The following is a 22,867-nucleotide window of genomic DNA, read 5'->3' on the forward strand; positions in this document are numbered from 1 at the left end:
ACCTATTCCTTAATATACAGTTCCACATTAAGGCCCTCTGCCTTCTCAGGCACCACCATGAAGCAAACATTGTTGTGCTGCGAATACCATTCAAAATTATCTTTTCTGCTTTACTAAAGATTAAAATCCTATGTCAGTTCCTTCATGCATGGCATCTTTGGAAGGGTCACATATTTCATGCTCCGCTGTTCCCACTCTATCAGATAATCTTGAAGATGGCCCTCAGTAGGTTAACTTAAGTATTCTTGATGTTGGTCTGCTTGTCCAGAGCAGCTTTTGAGTCTTTTACAACTATAAGAACCTCACACACAGGCTGCTCACATTTCTGTATTTTTGTAGCAAACTCATTCATCTTTGGAACTGCCCCTCTCCAGCTATGCCTTTTTAAGTCTCAAGAAAGGCGTATTTCTCCAGTATGTTCCCTTGTTGGAATTTCACACCTCATCTCACTCCATTGCATACACCAAATAATGTTTCCCAGAGGGCTCATCGCCAAGAGAAGTACTTAAGAACAATAGTGCAGCAGTGTGTTTCACCAAAAGAAGAATATCATGTACAAGCCTTTTTGTAGGCCCAGGCAGTGTGTCAGGGACAGCATTCCAATGGAGTCTTTCAGACCAAAATTACTAGCCCCATGAGGCCTCATGCTTCAGAGCCAGGCCTAACATTAAGTCACCCAAGCATTCCTAATTCTTCCTGTGCAAGTAGGTAATGGAATAGGAAGCTGCTGCAAGTTCAAAAATCTGGTGAGCGCCCACTTCGACAGGTGGGAACTCATTAATGATTAGAATGCTGAGTTGGTCTAGGGCGATAACCCTCCCTTCTGAATCCGTGGTTTGTGGCCAGCCACCACCAGCCTACCTTACCTGAATTGCCTTTGCCTGGTCTTGGAATTCATTATTTGTCTGTGTCTCATGTGACACTTTGGGGATGTCAGGGCAGAAATTGGAAGCTGGTCACTAGTCCTGGACTGCACCAGTTCAGCCACCCACCCATCATGGGGTAAGAGCACAAGATGTATCTTCTTCCCCTTCATTCAAACTCTGCTTGCTCAACTGCTTTACAGCGGGTGTCCTCAAAGTAACATCAAATGAAGGAGGCATGGGACTGGCACCAAATGCTACCCAGTGGCTTCCTATTTGTTATGTGTGATCCTTTAGTTTGCAGCGTAGACTTGTCGGACCTGACCCCTTTTGCAGGTTTATCCCCAGATTGTTTGCCTTTTCCCTCCTATTTTTCTGACCCTCTTTTTTCTTGGTTCTAGGACTCTGGGCACTTTACGACTGCTGACCAGTACTAAAGTGCATATGCTTTATGTGTAAATTGTGATTGACTGGCCATCTGTGATTGGCATATTTGATTTACTAATAAGTCCCTAGTATAATACACCAGGTGTTCCCAGGGCCTGTAATATAATGCTAGTACTGGCCCTGCAGCACTGATTGTGCCACCTACATGATCAGCCCTGTAAACATGTCTCAGACCTGCTATTGCAGTGCCTGTGTGAGCAGTTTTAATCTACCCTGTCGACCTAGCAAGTGCACCCTCTTGCCAGGCCCAAAGCTTCCCTTTTAGTACATGTAAGGTGCCCCTAAGGTAAGCCCAAGGTAGCCCCATGGGCAGGCTGCAGTGTATTTAAAAGGTAGGATATGTACTGATGTGTTTTACATGTCTTGATAATGAAATACTGCCAAATTCGTTTTTCACTATTGCAAGGCCTATCTCTCCCTTAGGTTAACATGGCCTTGAAATATCTCTCAGATGTAATTTACCATTGGGAACAGATAGAGCTATGGAGCTTGGAGTCTCTGAACTCACAATGTAAACATTTTTTTAGTGATTTTTTTTTTTTATATTGTGTGTTTGAAAATGCCACTTTTAGAAAGTGGGCATTTTCTTGGATAACCATTCTGTGCCTCTTCCTGGCTGTGGAATACACGTCTGGGTCTAGATGACAGTTGGGCTGGATGTGAATTCACTCTAGACAGTCCCACAAAGGGACCTAAGGCGTGCCCTGCATATCCTGATGGGTCTTCCTGGGCTAGAGTGGTGGGGGGGAGCTGATGCTCTTACCTGAATAGGGCTGTGTCTGCCCTTACACAATGCTGTCTCCAACCCCCTAGAGTGTGTCTGGGACCAGATCAGGAAAGGCAGGGTCTTTTGCAGTACGAAGACTTTCCTTTGACGTTTGCCTACTTCAAAGTCAGAAATGAGCATAAGTATTGGACCCAAACCCCAATCTTTTATAACACTTCTGGATCAAGAAGAGACTCTGCCAAGGATAAGAACTGAAGAGCTGTGAGGAGGAGTACTGCCCCTTTGCTGTGTGTTGCTTTGTGGGTTGGCCTGCAGTTGCTACTTCTGCTTTGGAGAGGACAGACTGGACTTTGCTGTTTATCCTGCTTGTGAAGTGTATTTAAGGGCTTGGACTGAGCTTGCTTCTTGTTAAGTCTCAGGGACAGAAAAGACTTCACCTGCAGCACCCCTGAACTCCACTGTTGGGAGTTCTGGCCTGCTACGTGGTGCCCATTCCAGTTCTGGGCCCTTGGTAGTAGTTGTCCCTGCAGCAAAAATCTACAAAAATGTATGCATTGCTCCTCCAGCGCCTGCATCTCTGACGCAACACTGCCGTTCAGAAAACATTTCCACGCATCGCTGCTGTGTGGCAGAAGAAATCAACGCAGCGCCTGTGTGCAGCCCAAAGAATGGCCGCAGCCCGAGTCCACCACCTCGTATCTCTGAGACCCTTGCACTGACTCCGACGCAGGCCCTGCTGGGTGGCTGGGGAATTGACACATTATTGGAGCCCTGCTGAAGAAATTGACACATTGCCTTTTTGCTGCCACTGCATCAATCCTCAGCACGTCCGGATTTCCACACATCTCACCTGTGCACCCACATTTCCAACGCAGCACCCTTGTAAGCAACTGCCTCGGAATTCAACTCCAGTCTGGATTCGACACAACACTTCTCCTGCGTACAGCAGAACTGATGCATCACCTCCTCGTGGACTCAGGAACCAGAACACCCCTGTGCTTCTGTAGGCATTCTTTGATGCACCCAAAGGTACTGTGTGTAATATCCTCTCATCCATAGAGTTCTATGGACAGAATTGCCTAAAACTTTAAAGAAGTTATATTTTGAGTTCTCTGTATTGGATTGTTGTCGTTTTGTTCTTGTTTAGTTTAGATAAAGATTGTTTATTTTTATAAAATGGTATGGTGTCCATTTGTAGTGTTTTCACTGTTACTGTCTGTGTTACATACACTGCTTTTACACATTGCCTCTGAGATAAGTCTGACTGCTCGTGCCAAGCTACCAAGGGGTTGAGCAGGGGATATCTTATCTGTGTTAACCCCTTTACCCTGACTGGAAGGAAGGGTCCCCACTTGGACTGGGTGCAAACCACTGCCAACTAGAACCCCCATTTCAAACAAGAGTACAGTAAAGAGATTTGTCACCTTGCTTCATTTGTCTCACTCTCTTACTTAATGCAGCTGCACTGATTTCTCTGCTGTCAAGCCCCGGGCTTCCTCCATGTGGCCAATCATAAGCGTGTCCCAGCTCCCACCAAAGATCAAGCCGTCGGGCACTTCAATCATCTGCTCTCATTAGGCCACCCCTGGTGGCATCCATTCCCCTTCTACTCTTAGCACGTGGGACTCCATCCACGCTGGTCAACAAGCGTGTTGGGAAGCACTGCATTGCAGTGCAGTATTTGGGGGGATTCTCCAGTTACCTGAGACAAAAAACAGTCAGCAGGATTCAAAATAGTGTCCTTATGTTAGGTCCGTAATTCCCGAAGCTGCAGCAGTATTTTTGCTACTGAATATTACGGAGAGAGCCCTGGGCAAGCAGGCGCTTTGCTAGTTTGTGGCATCTTGAAGCTCTTCTATCTGCGTCCTCCCATAAATAACTTGTAACCTTCCACATAAGCGCAATATTCCAAGGCAAAGAAAATGTCAAATACCAAAGATTTGGTTGTTAAAAAAAAAAAAATGTCTGGAGCCCAGGATTCCATCATTCAGAGCCTAATTCCTCCCAGACTGACCAAATCTGCCTATTTTATTAAACCTCTGTGATATCTAAACGTTTTGGAGCCACTAAACATATTCAGACCCATCCTTATGGTGTATTACTAAGATGGTGACCATCTAGTACACAAACACAAAACATATCCTAGTATATCTTAAAATATACTAATGACTGCAAGGCCTCTGTGCTGGTTTAACAGGCATATTGATACAACTGGAGAGTGGCGTCTCAGCGGAATTACAGTCAAAATGAAAAAATAAGATTAAAGCTTCTCTAAAACATAGCTAAATGAGGTAAAAGACTGATTATTACCATCCCAGGTAAGATTGCCATGATGTAATTTGAAAAAAGTAGAGGAATCAGTATTAAGCTTTGATTATACTAGCTGTGTGTCATGTTTCAGGATTGCAAATTGATCTTGACTCAGAGACGGAGTTAGTTGTAGGTCTCCTGTAAGTTCTTGGAGTGTTAGCATCTTACAGTCTTTATGGAATAAGATGCACATCTACTGTTGGAGGGTTAGTCATCTTTTATGTCTTTGAAACAGTTAAAACTAAGTCTGATATTCACGGTAACCACAAGGCAGAGGAAAATATCCTGATAGTCACAAATGAATTAATTACAAAGCTACAGGATACTCTTAACACTGAATAGACATGGATTGAATCTGCTGAGACTTTGTTCAAATTGTTTAGCAGGTCTTCTGATGGAGTGCATCATATTTTAATTTGCAAGAGCTCCAATTTACAACTCAGTAGTTTCATCAGTCATTGGGATGGCTCATTTGAGAGTGCATGATCTGATGGAACTCTAAACTGATACATCCCCAAAAGGGGCATGTGTTTAAATGTAAACCTATATTCCAATGTTAATAAAATAAAGTACATCTGGCTAGGTAAAAATAAACATCTATTATCAACAACAAGAAACCTTTAAAGGAGTGAGTATGTAGACCCTTATCCTGCTTCATCGCCGTAGTACACACAGTTGTTTATTTTTGAAAACGTCCTTCCCTTGTTGTTCCACATGTTACACTAGCCCTTTCACAGAAGTATAGTTCAATTTAAGTTCTATGAGATTCGTTTTGTGGCTGGGAAAGTCTCACAGAGCATATGTACAAATTCAAGTTAGAAACTTCTCTTCTTGTGTTAGAACACACCCACTTTTTGGTTGCCGTTGAGACCGGAGTATCCTCTGCATGGTATGTTATCGGATTGTTCTCCTGTCCGGAGTGTCTAGCTGCATGTATAGCTTGTATCTTAACTTTGTACTTATGTACATTTCCCCAATTATGGGTGTGCCCAGAACGTTTTCACTGGCATACTGTGTGTATGTGAAATGCATGTTTAGTAACTGTACCACATGTCTGGTCATGAACTTAGTGCCCGAGTGAGCTGGAGTAATGGAGGCCAGAGGGATATATTTTTGGTGGGCCTAACATAGCAAAAGAGAGGTGGTGAGAAAAAAGTGCACATGTATTACCTGTAGCTAGAGGAGTGAGAACCAGACTGATGTGAGGAGGTTGGGGTGAGGGCTACCTTTAGAAAATCCATGATGCCTTTTGTCAGGAAGGAGCTGCTAATTAGTTCTCCTGAGCACTGCCATTTGGTGCTACCTGCTTCAAGAAGCCCCCCTCTGCACAGAGGCTGTGTTTGAAGACCACCATGTATAGGACACTTGACAAAAACCAGATCTGTAGTTGGAGACTGGATCCACACATCCCTGTCTTGAAATTATGTATAAAAGTGGGACCAAAACTATCCCACTTTGTTCCAGTTTCAAGCCCTTAATGGCCAGGGAAGGCAATGTTCCACTTAGTACTCAAAGGGCTGCTGTGACCTAAGAGAAAACCTTTGCCTGAGCTTTACAGTGAGTTTAATTAAGTGGTGTTTGTGCCAGTGTGTATGATGAGATTTACGTACAGAAGCTGATGAAGTAGACTTTATGATGATATAGAAAGGATCCACATTAATGGTGTGGTGATGTGGAAAGGATTCACATACAGGGGCTGATTAGACTTTTCATGTGCTGGGACTGAAATGATAAACATACAAGAATAGATAACAGAAAGATACACGTACAAATGTTGAAATGGTCCACATATAGCACTGATAGAATAGCCAGACTACGCAAATGCACGAGCCAGTGACCGAACTAATGCTTACTTAGGTGGCGCGTAAACCACTACAGAGCCTTCTTTCAAAGGAAGTGTCTAGAGTTGACCTACCAGCATTCATAAAGTGGTTTGATGTCTCTGCATTTATGTATATTTCACTGACCCGGTCACCTGTGTCGTTGTATTCATACTTTGAAAAAGTTTCATGTGTGTTAAATCTACAGATTAATAAATACCTGTTGATTTTCTTTTTCTTTCCTAGTTTGTCAAATTTGCAAATATTGAAGAGGACACACCTTCGTATCACAGACGCTATGACTTTTTTGTCTCTCGATTCAGTGCTATGTGTCACAACTGTGATCATGATATAGACATACGGACAGAGTAAGTACATCTATCTGTGTTTTCTAGTGAAGTATTCGACTGATGTGGCATTCAGATGGTTGTTGCTGTTGCATATTGCTGCTTAGAGTGTTACAGGTACTGTGATTATTGAACATGTCCAGCTATGGCACAAAGGCTGCTCAAAAAGAAAGCGTGGCGTGTTGTAACTATTTCACCTTCTAACTTTTTAGATCATTTGACTACAGCATAGTCAGTGGCATCTGAGGATCTTTGAAACTGACGAGGTGTGATACTTGCTCCGAATTTAAGCAAGTGAGTTGCGTGGGGCGGAGGGGCTAGGAAGAAGGGGGCGTTTTCCACCCCAAGAAAATGAGAAACAAGGATGGTGTCAATTAGTGCATTCGAAAGCACACTTGTCCCATAAACGTGCTAAAGATCTGTGTACTCTGCGAGGGCAGTCATTAAATATTCAAGTACATTATGGTGTGCCAAGTGAATGATGCCTAACACTCTCCAGGAATTTGCATATTTTTTCAAAATGTGCAGTGTTTGCTTCACCCCCAATTTGTCAGTAATGACTTACATTGTGCCAGGGCCATAATTCTTTTCATGTGATGCTGTTGGACCTGGCTTTTTGACGGGGACATCCCCAAACTTTTTGCCTCCTTCCTCCTATTTTTTTCTGACCTGTTGTTGTTGGCTTTTGACCTCTGAGCACTTTACCACTGCTAACCAGTGCTAAAGTGCATATGCTCTCTGTGTAAATTGTACTATTGATTGGTTTATCCATGATTGACTATTTAATTTACCTGTAAGTCCCTAGTAGAGTGCACTACATGTGCCTAGGGCCTGTAGATTAAATGCTACTAGTGGGCCTACAGCACTGGTTGTGCCACCCACCTCAGTAGCCCCTTAACCTTGTCTCATGCCTGCCATTGCAAGGCCTGTGTGTGCAGTTTCACTGCCACTTCGACTTGGCATTTAAAAGTACTTGCCAAGCCTAGAACTCCCCTTTTTCTACATATAAGTCATCCCTAATGTGTGCCCTAGGTAACCCCTAGAGCAGGGTGCTGTGTAAGTAAAAGGCAGGACATGTACCTGTGTAGTTATATGTCCTGGTAGTGTAAAACTCCTAAATTCGTTTTTACACTACTGTGAGGCCTGCTCCCTTCATAGGCTAACATTGGGGCTGCCCTCATACACTGTTGAAGTGGCAGCTGCTGATCTGAAAGGAGCAGGAAGGTCATATTTAGTATGGCCAGAATGGTAATATAAAGTCCTGCTGACTGGTGAAGTCGGATTTAATATTACTATTCTAGAAATGCCACTTTTAGAAAGTGAGCATTTCTTTGCACTAAAAACTTGTTGTGCCCTTCAATCCACGTCTGGCTAGGTTTAGTTGACAGCTCCTTGTGCATTCACTCAGACACACCCCAAACACAGGGTACTCAGCCTCACTTGCATACATCTGCATTTTGAATGGGTCTTCCTGGGCAGGGAGGGTGGAGGGCCTGCCCTCACACAAAGGACTGCCACACCCCCTACTGGGACTCTGGCAGACAGGATTGAGCTGAAAGGGAACTTGGTGCATTTCTTAGAGACTCTTTGAAATCACCCCCACTTCAAAGGCACAACTTAGTATAAAACAGGGCCTCTGCCCTACCTCATCAGACACTTGCTGGAGAAGAAACCGGAACCAGAAACTACATCCTGCCAAGAAGAACTGCCTGGCTGCTCAAAGGACTCACCTGTCTGCTTTCTCCAAAGGACTGCTGTCTTGCTGTTGCCCTGCTGCCTTGCTGAACTCTTGTCTGGCTGTGAAAGTGCTCTCCAAGGGCTTGGATAGAGCTTGCCTCCTGTTCCTTGAAGTCTCAGGACCAAAAAGACTTCTACCTTTCACGTGGACGCTTCGTGCGCCGAAAATTTCGACGCACAGCTTGTTTCGCGGCGAGAAAAACGCCGCACACCGACGCTGATCAACGCGACGCCCTCGGGACGATCGAGACTTCGACGCACAACCTCGCAAGGACAAAGCCGCCCGACTTCCAAGGAGAAATCGACGCGACGCCTACCGTGAGTGCGAAACTTTGACGCACGGCCTCGCAAGGACAACGCCGCCCGACTTCCAAGGAGAAATCGACGCGACGCCTGCCGTGAGACCAAAATTTCGACGCACGGCCTCGCAAGGACAACGCCGCCCGACTTCCAAGGAGAAATCGACGCGACGCCTACCGTGAGATCGAAACTTCGACGCGCAGCCCCGCAGAACGACGCGCAGCCGGAAAACAAGCAGGAGAATCCACGCACAGACCCGGGACATCTGGTAATCCCCGCGATCCACAAAAAGAGACTGTCTGCGCGCCGGAAAACGACGCCCGACTTCCCCGCGTGGAAAAGAACGACGCAAGTCTGTGTGTGCTGAGGAGAAATCGACGCACACACCCCTTTTTCCACGCATCTCTTCTCCTGTGGCCCTCTGAGGAGATTTCCCACCAGAAACCAGGTACTCTGTGCTTGAAAGACACTTTATTGCTTTTTAAAGACCTAAAGACTCTTAATATCACTTTTCAGTGATATCTTTACAAATTCGTATTGCAACTTTGATCGTTTTGACCTACAATTATCCAGATAAATATTCTATATTTTTCTAAACACTGTGTGGTGTATTTTTGTGGTGTTATACTATGGTGTTGTATGATTTATTGCACAAATGCTTTACACATTGCCTTCTAAGTTAAGCCTGACTGCTCGTGCCAAGCTACCGGAGGGTGAGCACAGGCTGATTTTGGATTGTGTGTGACTTACCCTGACTAGAGTGAGGGTTCTTGCTTGGACAGAGGGCAACCTATCTGCCAACCAAAAACCCCATTTCTAACATTGGTGATCAGCGGTGAGGATAGGACTTGTGTTTGTGCAGTGACATACAGTAGCTAAGTATTTCACTACCTACCCACAGTTGAAGGTCAACTTGATTTGTTATCTCTTTTTTGACTTTTGGTCTCTGATGTCCTCCTGGATATACTATTGATATTTTGGACTTTGGATTTTGGTTTTTGCTGGTAAGATCCTATCAGAATGGGATCGCTTACCTACTTATTCTTTTTGCCTACTGACCACCTCACTAAGGCTGACCTAAGGAAGCTTTGCAGAGAATGTGGCCTTCCTGTAGCAAAGAGATCTACTAAAGCAGAGATGCTACATGCCTACATAGTCTGGGAGGAAGACAGATGGGCAGAGAGAGAGGCAGCAAGAAACCAAATGACTAAGTACCCCTCAGAGGAGGAGGAGGACGACTCAGATGAGGAAAGAGACCCAGTGAAAAAAGAATGGCTCATGGCTCTAGAGCGGTGTTTTGAAGAGCTAGATGAGCAGCTTGAAAGGGCTGAGGCAGCAAGTCTCTTAGCCCTGGAAGAAGAAAAGATTGCAGCTCAAGAGCTGAGCTGTAAAGAGCTGAAACTGGAGGCCGGAAGGGCTGAGTCCAGTTCAGATGGTGGCAGCAAAATTCTTGCATCTAGTACTGCTGAAGAAGGGCACAAGCCCAGAGATGTGGTACCCAACTTGAAGAAGAGAGTTGACACACCCCAGGCGGTTCAAGGGTATGAGGTAGTTCCCGTTATGCACAGGGTCCCTGAGAAGGATTGGGGAACTGGCACAGGGAGTCATATTCCTACTGGGGGGAGGGACACTTTACTGACTCTAGCAGAGAGTGACAGAGAAAAGGGTTCCCCCCTGGTGGACGTCCTGGATATAGAGTGTCGAGACATCCCAGAAGAGTTTGGGTTGAGTGTCAGGGACAGACAGAAACTGTCTCACCAGTCTCAAGAGGGTGATATAGAGTGCTTTTCCAAGGCTGAGTTACTAGGTGGTTGGGTGAAGGGTACTGTGGTTAATACATGTGAAGGGCAGAGTGATGTAATTGCTGGAGAGCATATGTCTGGTCCTTATTTTCCAGAGCTACGCCAACACCAGGTGGAGTGTGAGTTCTCTGACCCCAGGGAACTTACAGTGGAGGCAGACTTTTGGGTGAGTACCAGAGAGTCTGAAGAGGCATTTGGGGGTGCTCCTGAAGGGAGTGGTCTAGGTGATTCCCGACCAAGTGAGGTGGGAGAGGATTGTAGTGTCCCAGGTAGGTCTCAGAGCCTAACCTGTACCGTAGGGCCACCTTTTGAGGGAAGCCCCGCAGTGTCAGAAGAACTTGGGGGGATGACTGTAGACAGCATCCCAACAGTTCTGGTGTCTGGCAGTACCACTCCTAGTGGGGGGGTGCAGAAATCCAGACATAGGGTTGAGAGGGGGTGGCAGACCCCAGTGGAGGATCTTGAAAGTCAGGGGTCAGCTCTGAGAGCAGAGCCCCCCAGGAATGACCCAGGTGAGACCGTTTCTGGTTTGGGGGAAACCCAGACTCTGCTGGATGGGCAGAGGTCGGGAGACCTGCGCCAACCAGACTCTTGTGTGGCCCTTGGGGATGGCGTGTCCCTTGTGGGGGGTGAGAGTGCCCCCCAGGAAGTCCTGGCATGCCAGGCAAAGATTCAACCTCAGGGTGGTGACTCTGGGTTGGATAACCGGGTTCAGAGGTTAAACTTTGACCTGGTGGGGGGTAGATGTGCCCCCCAGAAAGTCCTGGGATGCCAGGCAATGGCTCAACCTCAGGGTGGTGACTCTGGGTTGGCTTACCAGGTGAAGAGGTCAAACTCTGACCTGGTGGGGGGTAGGTGTGCCCCCCAGAAAGTCCTGGCGTGCCAGGCAGTTGTCCAACCTCAGGGTGTCGACTCTGGGTTGGATGGCCAGGTTCAGAGGTTAAACTCTGACCTGGTGGGAGGTAGGTGTGCCTCCCAGAAAGTCCTGGGGTGCCAGGCAATTGCCCAACCTCAGGGTGGTGACTCTGGGTTGGCTAACCCGGTTCAGAGGTCAAACTCTGACCTGGTGGGGGGTAGGTGTGCCCCCCAGAAAGTCCTGGTATACCAGGCAATGGTTCAACCTCAGGGTGGTGACCTTGGGTTGGAGAACCAGGCTCAGAGGTTAAACTCTGACCTGGTGGGAGGTAGGTGTGCCTCCCTGAAAGTCCTGGCCTGCCAGGCAATGGTTCAACCTCAGGGTGGTGACTCTGGGTTGGATATCCAGGTTCAGAGGTTAACCTCTGACCTGGTGGGGGGTAGGTGTGCCCCCCAGAAAGCCCTGGTGTGCCAGGCAGTTGTCCAACCTCAGGATGGTGACCCTAGGTTGGAGAACCAGGTTCCGAGGTTAAACTCTGACCTGGTGGAGGGTCAGTGTGCCCTCCAGGAAGTCCTGGCGTGCCAGGCGATTGTTCTACTTCAGGGTGGTAACTCTGAGTTGAATGGCCCAGTTCAGAGGTTAAACTCTGACCTGGTGGAGGGTCAGTGTGCCCTCCAGAAAGTCCTGGCGTGCCAGGCAATTGTTCAACCTCAGAGTGCTGACTCTGGGTTGGATACCCAGGTTCAGAGGTTAAACTCTGACCTGGTGGGAGGTAGGTGTGCCTCCCAAGAAGCCCTGCTGTGCCAGGCAATTGTCCAACCTCAGGGTGTTGACTCTGGGTTGGATGACCAGGTTCAGAGGTTAAACTCTGACCTGGTGAGGGGTAGGTGTGCCCCCCAGAAAGTCCTGGCGTGCCAGGCAATTGCCCAACCTCAGGGTGGTGACCCTGGGTTGGGGAACCAGGCGCAGAGGTTAAACTCTGACCTGGTGGGAGGTAGGTGTGCCTCCCAGAAAGTCCTGGCGTGCCAGGCAATTGCCCAACCTCAGGGTGGTGACCCTGGGTTGGGGAACCAGGCGCAGAGGTTAAACTCTGACCTGGTGGGAGGTAGGTGTGCCTCCCAGAAAGTCCTGGTGCGCCAGGCCATTGTTCAACTTCAGGGTGGTGACTCTGAGTTGAATGGTCAGGTGCAGAGGTTAAACTCTGACCTGGTGGAGGGTCAGTGTGCCCTCCAGGAAGTCCTGGTGTGCCAGGCAATTGTTCAACTTCAGGGTGGTGACTCTGAGTTGAACGGTCAGGTGCAGAGGCTAAGCTCTGACCTGGTGGAGGGTCAGTGTGCCCTCCAGGAAGTCCTGGCGTGCCAGGCAATTGTTCAACTTCAGGGTGGTGACTCTGAGTTGAATGGGCAGGTGCAGAGGTTAAACTCTGACCTGGTGGGGGGTAGGTGTGCCTCCCAGGAAGTCCTGGTTTGCCAGGCGGTGATCCAGTCTGAGGGTACAGACCCTGGGCTGGAAGACCAGGTTCAGGGTGTCCCCCCGGACCTGGAGGGAGGGGCTACTGACAACAGTGCCCCTACCATGTTGTCTTCTGAGGAGGCCACTCCTAGTTGGAGGGTGCTGGACCCCAGAAGGGAGGGCAGGGGGAGGGAAGCCTCACCCCGGGCCCTAGTCCAACCTGAAGGTACAGACCCCAGGTTGGAGGGCCAGTGGCAGGTTAACAGCCCTGCACTGGTGGAGGAATGGGACAGGGCGACTTCTGTAAGCCCCCTGGCCATGTTGGACTCTGGGGGTACCGCTCCAGGAGGGAGGGTACAAAGCCCCAGAGGGGAGGACCAGGTTCAGGCTGTCATCCCTGACCTGGTGGAAGGGAGAGTGGTTAAAGGGTGCCCAGCACCTGGGGCTACCGCCCCCCACTCTCCACAGCCACAGTGGTTGGAGAGCTTTGAGAGGCCTGGGGCCTGGCTCTCATCCCTGGCAGCTGTCAGTAATCACTGTGGCTTGCTGTCCGGGTGGACAGAGTTATCCCTGGGGAGGGGACAAGTGTCACACCCCAGGGGTAGAGTGGGCAACACCACTATGTTGGTCATGGGGGTACTATCCTGCTCCTGGGATACATCTGTGAGCAAAGTAAGGTTAGGTGCTGCACAGATGGGATCCGCAGGAAAGGAGAAAGGTTCCCCATGGATGGGCTTAGTGGGCCCTGAGAGTATGGACAGAGGGATCCAATGGGAGTCAGGAAGGCGAAGAACTGGAGCATGCCCCTGCTGTTGTGGGCCTGGGTCCTTGTTCTGTCGCCTCAAACAGGGAAGTACATCAGGATAGTGATTGTTCTCCCCTGGCTTTAGGCTGGTGGGGGGTCATGTTGGACCTGGCTTTTTGACGGGGACATCCCCAAACTTTTTGCCTCCTTCCTCCTATTTTTTTCTGACCTGTTGTTGTTGGCTTTTGACCTCTGAGCACTTTACCACTGCTAACCAGTGCTAAAGTGCATATGCTCTCTGTGTAAATTGTACTATTGATTGGTTTATCCATGATTGACTATTTAATTTACCTGTAAGTCCCTAGTAGAGTGCACTACATGTGCCTAGGGCCTGTAGATTAAATGCTACTAGTGGGCCTACAGCACTGGTTGTGCCACCCACCTCAGTAGCCCCTTAACCTTGTCTCAGGCCTGCCATTGCAAGGCCTGTGTGTGCAGTTTCACTGCCACTTCGACTTGGCATTTAAAAGTACTTGCCAAGCCTAGAACTCCCCTTTTTCTACATATAAGTCATCCCTAATGTGTGCCCTAGGTAACCCCTAGAGCAGGGTGCTGTGTAGGTAAAAGGCAGGACATGTACCTGTGTAGTTATATGTCCTGGTAGTGTAAAACTCCTAAATTCGTTTTTACACTACTGTGAGGCCTGCTCCCTTCATAGGCTAACATTGGGGCTGCCCTCATACACTGTTGAAGTGGCAGCTGCTGATCTGAAAGGAGCAGGAAGGTCATATTTAGTATGGCCAGAATGGTAATATAAAGTCCTGCTGACTGGTGAAGTCGGATTTAATATTACTATTCTAGAAATGCCACTTTTAGAAAGTGAGCATTTCTTTGCACTAAAAACTTGTTGTGCCCTTCAATCCACGTCTGGCTAGGTTTAGTTGACAGCTCCTTGTGCATTCACTCACACACCCCAAACACAGGGTACTCAGCCTCACTTGCATACATCTGCATTTTGAATGGGTCTTCCTGGGCAGGGAGGGTGGAGGGCCTGCCCTCACACAAAGGACTGCCACACCCCCCTACTGGGACTCTGGCAGACAGGATTGAGCTGAAAGGGAACTTGGTGCATTTCTTAGAGACTCTTTGAAATCACCCCCACTTCAAAGGCACAACTTAGTATAAAACAGGGCCTCTGCCCTACCTCATCAGACACTTGCTGGAGAAGAAACCGGAACCAGAAACTACATCCTGCCAAGAAGAACTGCCTGGCTGCTCAAAGGACTCACCTGTCTGCTTTCTCCAAAGGACTGCTGTCTTGCTGTTGCCCTGCTGCCTTGCTGAACTCTTGTCTGGCTGTGAAAGTGCTCTCCAAGGGCTTGGATAGAGCTTGCCTCCTGTTCCTTGAAGTCTCAGGACCAAAAAGACTTCTACCTTTCACGTGGACGCTTCGTGCGCCGAAAATTTCGACGCACAGCTTGTTTCGCGGCGAGAAAAACGCCGCACACCGACGCTGATCAACGCGACGCCCTCGGGACGATCGAGACTTCGACGCACAACCTCGCAAGGACAAAGCCGCCCGACTTCCAAGGAGAAATCGACGCGACGCCTACCGTGAGTGCGAAACTTTGACGCACGGCCTCGCAAGGACAACGCCGCCCGACTTCCAAGGAGAAATCGACGCGACGCCTGCCGTGAGACCAAAATTTCGACGCACGGCCTCGCAAGGACAACGCCGCCCGACTTCCAAGGAGAAATCGACGCGACGCCTACCGTGAGATCGAAACTTCGACGCGCAGCCCCGCAGAACGACGCGCAGCCGGAAAACAAGCAGGAGAATCCACGCACAGACCCGGGACATCTGGTAATCCCCGCGATCCACAAAAAGAGACTGTCTGCGCGCCGGAAAACGACGCCCGACTTCCCCGCGTGGAAAAGAACGACGCAAGTCTGTGTGTGCTGAGGAGAAATCGACGCACACACCCCTTTTTCCACGCATCTCTTCTCCTGTGGCCCTCTGAGGAGATTTCCCACCAGAAACCAGGTACTCTGTGCTTGAAAGACACTTTATTGCTTTTTAAAGACCTAAAGACTCTTAATATCACTTTTCAGTGATATCTTTACAAATTCGTATTGCAACTTTGATCGTTTTGACCTACAATTATCCAGATAAATATTCTATATTTTTCTAAACACTGTGTGGTGTATTTTTGTGGTGTTATACTATGGTGTTGTATGATTTATTGCACAAATGCTTTACACATTGCCTTCTAAGTTAAGCCTGACTGCTCGTGCCAAGCTACCGGAGGGTGAGCACAGGCTGATTTTGGATTGTGTGTGACTTACCCTGACTAGAGTGAGGGTTCTTGCTTGGACAGAGGGCAACCTATCTGCCAACCAAAAACCCCATTTCTAACAGATGCCATATATGCCAAGGGTGTTCCCTTATGCCGAGCATTACATGCAGTATGCCAGTGCCAGTTTTTTTTTTTTTTTGCCATTGATGCTACCAGTATGGTATGGCGACCCATTGGTCAGCATGTTGTCATGTTTGTCTATCCACCTACAGCACCCCCTTACCCCCCCGAATATTATCTTTCCTATGCCTAGAATGATCTCCAGCATTCCGATGTCGATATTTTGCCATAGGTGCTCGTAAGCTAAGAATTCCCTCTAGTATTCTAGTTTTCTCCATTAATACACCATATGCCAACTATTAACGAAGCCATAGTATACCAGAGCCACATTTGACCATGCTGTTGGTGCCCCATGTTTCTAGAAGTACCTGAAGTATACCTGTGCCAGCATTTTGCTATGTGTGGCACTTTGAGTCAAGAATTTAATTAATCTCCAGTATGCCGTGGCCAGTGGGAGGCTTGAAAGCAGAATGCACTCCCACTCTCTCACGTGCTCTTCTCTTACGCATGCTCACTTTCACTCACGCACACCCATTCTCACGCATTCTTGTTCATTACATTCATGCATTATCACTCACAATTCCTCCAACACATTCTCACTAATTTATTCTCACTTACTCTTTCACTCTCAATACCTTGTCCTCATTATAACAGTCTCATTCTGTCGTTCGCACTTGGTCACTCTTATACTATATCACTCATTCCCACTTATGTTTACTCACATTCCCTCATTCCCAGTCTCTAACATGTCAGTCACACATACACTCGCACAACAATACACACTCCATCTCCCTCACCCCCTCTCTTCCTCTCTTGCACCACGGCCAGGCACACAGGTTTTGACGTAGATGTTTGAACGTACCTTCAGCTGGATAGTCCCTTGAGTAGTAAGTAACAGCTCTTTCCTGCTTCAAAGAAACCGGACACTTAAAGCAGCCTCCAGCTTTCAGCTTCACGTCGCCCTCCTCCCCCCTACCTCACTATTGAGCGCACCCACCCAGTGACGAGATGGGAGCGCGTGAGATGACGGCCTGATTGAGGAGTGATCCCTGTGCACAGGCTGCCTGCATCAGTGCCGCTGCTGAGGGACACATATGAGGAGGCCTGGGAACCTGTCAGGCCTCTTAGACAGACAACCAGTAGAAAACCTCTCTGAGTGCACATAGAGGCACTCGTGCCAGCTACCAGAGAGGTTTACTGTCTCAGGCCACTGCCCGACCCTTGCTTACAGCATTTTTTATAACACTAATGGTGAATTGTAATTTACCATACCATACTCGTATGGTTATAGAGCCCTAACTCCGATAAGGGCGAGGCTGTACTGGCACTAGCAATGTACCATGCGGCCCTCTCTGACATCTTGCAAAGCTGTCCTAGAGTTTTGTGTTTACGGATTTGATATAACGTTACTGTTTTTCAATGTATTTCATTTTTGACACATTAGATATAAAGTTTGTAAACAGAGAACCTTTGACATCATACCATAGAATAGAAACGTTAAGCATAAGATGTTCTTCAGGGCGTTCTATTTGTAATTGCAATGAGCCCACCCGGCAGTCCTAAAACGTAATTGTGTGATGTGCTCACATTACGTAAACATTGATACATGGAAAATTACCGTTTCTAGTGTCAGCTTACTACAGAATAAATATTGCTATACCTACATACCTTTGTCACAAAATACCTAACAATAAAGGCTTCTGAGCAACTGTATGCAGACCTTCCAATAGCGCTGGCTCCAGATTTATGATGGTTTCAAGCCAGTTGACTCCAATTTTCTGTAGATTCGTCACACTCCGAATATATTGGACATACTCCACGACTCCTGCATATTCTCAAGCCTCTCTTGCAGTTGACTAACACTGAAGGTCAGACAGCAAATTCACAGGCATGGTGCTCTCGCTTTCCAGTGTACAGCGATTCTTAATTCAGTGAGCGCACACCCAGTGTAAAAAACTGATGTTTCATTCTGCTTTTCTTATTTCTAGTTAGGAGGCCAAGAAGATACAGTTTTGGAGTCAAGATAATAGCCCATCTCAGGAACTCTCTGCCAGATCTCATTGCATCTATTCAGAACTTCTGTATCTGCACACTGTATGAAAAAAACATATGGTTCCATATCGCTTCCAGAGCAAGCTGCCAACCATTCAGAATCCCCCCCCCCTCGCCCACAATCACCATCCTCTGCTGTGCACCCACGTAGCTCCTACCTAGGCGACTCACATCCTGATATAGACTACTTCATGGTGAAGCCAACATGCAGTATGACACGAGTTATGGCACATGAGAGGTTGGTGTGCTGACACTACAGGTACCATTAAGGAATGGGCCATTGTATGGCGGATGGACTTCCAAGTCCAGCACCTGTCCCACTCAGCCCCTTGGGGTTTAGCTGACGCGTGTAGGAAGTGTGTGTTAGGGAGTCTTTTCATTAGCCTTCTTAAAGCCTGGTTACTGTAATGCTGTTTATTTGGATTTAACCTGATCTCAGATTAGACAGTGTGGAGAGGCTACTAAATGCAGCATTGTGACTATTTCTCCCACAGACGAAACAGCATGACATCATTCCAGCCGTGGCATCGCTTCAATGCTTTCCAGCCCTCAGTTACTTCTTTAGAAAGGGGTGGGGGTGGGCTTAGACATCTTGTAGGTCACTTAACAATGAGGAGGCTCAACTTTTTTTTATATGCAGACTGTAATACAAAATAAAACAGGTGAGTGAGATTTTTTCGTTATCATTTCTATAATTAAGGTCCATATCAACTGCTTGTCACTTCAAAATGCATTTTTGGATTCAAAACAAAATACCCTCATCTGTTGCCCTGAAATCATTCTGGAAGGGAACGCAAGCAAAGTGTGATATTCGGAATAAGAAATGTATGAATTATGTATTTTGTGGACCGCATTCTTTTCTTACTACGTTTAGATGTTATATATATTACTTGAATTGAATCATGTTATTGTACAATTAATGTTCGGTATTGATCTTTATATGCATACAAATAAAATGTTTACAGATTGAATTTAAGTATGCATTGACATGTCGCTGTCCCCCAATGCAGTTACTTTGCTGTACGTTTTATTGTTATACTGCTATAGACCAAGAACTGTCAGGGGGACTGGAGCTTGTACGAGGCCGCAATAGACTCTGACAAACTTTGATGACTATCGACTACATTTTCTAGTCCAAATAGGCCTCACCCGCATTTCTTTTAACAGGTATTTAGAACTAATGCCTGTAATAAACCCTTGCTACTGTGTGGTTCTTGTAATGGTCATCTCTCACCTTGATGACAAGAAACATCACGAACTGGGGAAGGCTCCACGTGGTGTGCAATATATCTGGCCTGAGATTTGCTAAGCCATTACTTTACTCCTCAGTAGCAATTTCGTGTTTTTGTGTAACTTCCATATTTTTTCTGCTTTCTGTGGACCCTTTTTTACTGGCATTTATGACTGTGATTCTGCCTCACAGTTCGTGTTTTTTCTCCCTACAGCCAGAGGTAAACTTGTTTACACCAAATTGGCATATTTATGTTTCCAGCAAGGCCATGGGAAGATGGTGCCTGATGTTCACTAGTGACATGGGTGTGCAGGAAAATCTGACCACGTTTGACAACTTCTGTGATAATGGCCCCAGATGTATGTGGCTCATAAAGAACTTGCCTAGGATTGAGCCGTTTTCCCAGCTTGACCTTGGCCCGTTCCACCTCCCGCAGCTTAGAATTTCTGCACATTGCAAGACTGTGGCCCTGTTTCACCATAGTATCTGGGGATCTTCATGTGGACCTCCTAGTTCCCAGTGGCCTCCTGTCGTGAAATGAACCCTAGTGTTCTCTTCATTACCAATGACCATGGATCGATAAGTAAACACAGTCGCCTCCTCTTGCTTCTTCATCCACTGTATGCTCAGTCGAATCTTCAAATGGATCCCTAAGGACACCAGACACAGTCGCGCACGCCCTGATCAGAAGCCACTAAACTATGACAACGCTATCTATGCTGAAGTGTCCTCCCAGCTTCTTAACACTTCTACAGAACACCGTAGCCAGACTCATCCTCAACCGCCCCAAGTACTCAAGTGACATCCCACACCTCAGAAACCTCCACTGGCTACCCATCCAAAAGAGATGCCAATTCAAAATCCTCACACTTGCATAAAAGGCTCTCCACAACCTAGGGTCATCCTACATCAACTATCGACTGAGCTTTTATGTCCTCGTAAGACAACTACACTCCACCTTGACAAACCTCACACACACCCCTGCATCCATCAGCCGCAGCGGAGGCCACTCCTTCTCCTGCACAGCAGCCAAGTCCTGGAACAGCCCGCTCTTCCGCCTCTGAACAGCTCCCTCCCTGTCGGACTTCAGAAGGAGACTCAAGCCTTGGCTTTTTGATGGAGACAGGGCACCCTCAGGGCCCAGATACCCTTAGGGGTGATTGTGCTGCGCTTTACAAATGCTATGATTGATTGAAGACTGGTGTGCAGGAATGGGCTTCTGACTTTTTTTTTTTTGGGTGGGTGTGCCCAGTGTTCTACAAGTGGCAGGTGAAATGAGTACCTGTGACGGAATGTAATGAGGCCCTGCAGGGCCCGCTGTTGTGAGCACAAATATGTTCTCTTTAACCAATGACCACCTCCCCACCATCCTGTGCTACCAAATATTTCTCTGCCTCCCTACTGACTGAGTACATATGAACTTAAAAACACAAAGTAGCAGTAAATCTAATTGTGGGGGTTGAGATTCCTACTCCTCAGTATCACTACCTAAATTTGTTTGGGCTCATAATCGGTCATAACAGGATTTGGATGAGGTGGCCTCACCCACCTAATGTGGTGTGCTTCATCACTGGCCAACTCACTCCAACCTGGCAAGATGAGACTACCAGGGTGGACTCAACCTCTATTTGTGGGGAAGTTCTTAGAATACAATTGCTATTTGCTATTTTGACAGTACTGGCAGCCAGCAGAAATAAACAAAAAATACCTTAAGGTATATAAAAGAGGTGTCCTTTATTTTATGGTATCTTGGGTGTGATTAAAAGTAATTATTGAATGCCTCGCGGTACCAGGACCCCATCATCCGTAAAATCTGCTGATATGTTTCTGCCTGCTTATAGTGCCAGAAATTTTGTCTGAGGCATTGCTCAGGGTTTTAAAGGGTCCCTATCTGTAAAGTTACTGTAACTAACTGGTAAGACAGGAAGTTCCTACTTTCCTTTAATCCAGCGTTATGACCTAGGATATAAAAACATTCCTTCAAAATTGATCTTCCACCTTACATGCTTAAGTAGTAGTGCTCAAAGTATTATGATACACAGGATGGGCCGTCCCTGTAGTCACACACTTTTTATATAGAAAGTATTGAGAAGTACTAGTTGATATGATTATTCATGGTATAGTACACTACTCCAGGTGTGAGATCAACGTGAGCAATGAGTTCTTCCCCCATGATTTGGTCAAGTGCTATGTATTTGTACTGGGGTGTTGCTAATCCTTTTGAGAACAGAGACAGCTTCTATTGTTTGTCCAGTTTAATGTTTTTAATGTCAGGTGAAAGATCAAATACATTAGCCTATGTATGTCACGTACCACATGGAAATAGTGCTTAATGGAAGTTCTTTTTTTATTATTATAAAGGGCAGGTATTTCTCCTATCCATATGATGGTGTCTGCATGAAATACAAAACAATCAGTACTTACTTCGTCTAGGTAGCTAGCGTGCCGTAAACCTATTTATTCCCTCAGACTAGCCGACCTTTCTTGACATGGAGAGATGTTTGTGTGCTATTTGAGGATGGTGAGCTCCATGTTGGGGCCGTCATATGGGGCGTCATGTGATCGCAAGGCCAGACAGTTGTAGAAGCATTGTGAAATATAGTATCTTTAACCTGTGAATATGTGTACGCTCCAATTGGCCTGTGAGGTGGAGGTAAAGTCGTAATTATATTTTGTGTGTGTGTGTGTATACACAATTCTGATTGCAACAGGAGTCACAGGGGAGTTGGGAAATGTAGACCCTTCTACTCCACATATGCAAGTACAGCTAATTTCTATCCCTCTCTTCCTTAGCTAAACCAGAAAAATATCTGGAAGTCTTGGTGAAACAATGTGCGATCACCAAAAATGTGAAGACCATAGGTATCTAATATTTTTAAACTATGCATGCCATCAGTGGCCCTTTTTTGGCCTTCATTCTGGCAAACTACACACCAAAAGAAACCTTTATATAAAAATCTTTATATCTATCAGTGTGACACCAAAATAACGTTCTGTATATATTGTATATGCCCCTTATCAGTTTCTACTTCGCTGTCCCCAGGGGATGTCATCGATGAGCTCCTGCATGTCTGTGTGTAGTCAGTACACCCACCGTTGTTTATATGTCAGCAAAGCATTTGTCATTTCTTCATGGAGGGGTTTTCATTTCTCAGTGACATACGACTAAATATTGTTTTCTGTGTGATCTTTTTCCAGAAAATGTTTAGTCAGTTAAGTGTTGTCTCTTTTACACCTAATAGTGCTACTGTGTTCACTCATTTGAGCATATGTAGATTATAATTTGCGAGTTACAGTGCATCAGTCCATTTAAAAGCCATGGAGTTTTCAGCTCTAAATCTATTGTTTTACATATCTTGGTAAATTTACAAAAGTCTGCATGATCTGCATGGAGCATGTCTAGAGAGTTGGGGTGTATTCCACAAGGCGTTTATTTTCTCCCCTTTGGTCTGTTTCCATAGACGGGTATGTACAAGTATATCTCATGGACGTCTCCCCCTCCTGAATGAAACCATCAGTTTCTCCATATTCAGGTCTCCTGAATTTAGGATATTTCTGTGTTTGTTCACCAGAGTTTCAATCTGTTAGAACTAAGACATTAGGTAGTAAAATATATTGGTCTTGTTACAGGCAGTTTTCTGTAGATGGCTAAGAGTTGTTCCGGTTTCTTGCATGCTTCTCGCCGTGTTGATTATCTTTTGTGGGTAATGTTTGTAACCCAGTTTTGTGCTCAGTTTTTTGGCATGTTTCTTGTAAGTTGC

At 46.6% G+C, this 22,867-nt stretch overlaps 1 protein-coding gene across 2 annotated transcripts in view; it reads left to right on the forward strand.

Moving 5' to 3' along the window:
- The window catches only part of EFR3A (EFR3 homolog A), a 1,082,041-nt gene that overhangs the window by 428,328 nt on the left and 630,846 nt on the right, over positions 1–22,867 (forward strand). For both annotated transcript variants that reach the window (XM_069220764.1, XM_069220765.1), the window contains exon 6: positions 6,414–6,535. In XM_069220764.1, the coding sequence (XP_069076865.1) occupies positions 6,414–6,535 (122 nt within the window). The remainder of the gene's footprint in view (positions 1–6,413; positions 6,536–22,867) is intronic.

The sequence above is a fragment of the Pleurodeles waltl genome, chromosome 2_2 (genome assembly GCF_031143425.1).
Source record: "Pleurodeles waltl isolate 20211129_DDA chromosome 2_2, aPleWal1.hap1.20221129, whole genome shotgun sequence".
Classification (NCBI taxonomy): Eukaryota; Metazoa; Chordata; class Amphibia; order Caudata; family Salamandridae; genus Pleurodeles; species Pleurodeles waltl.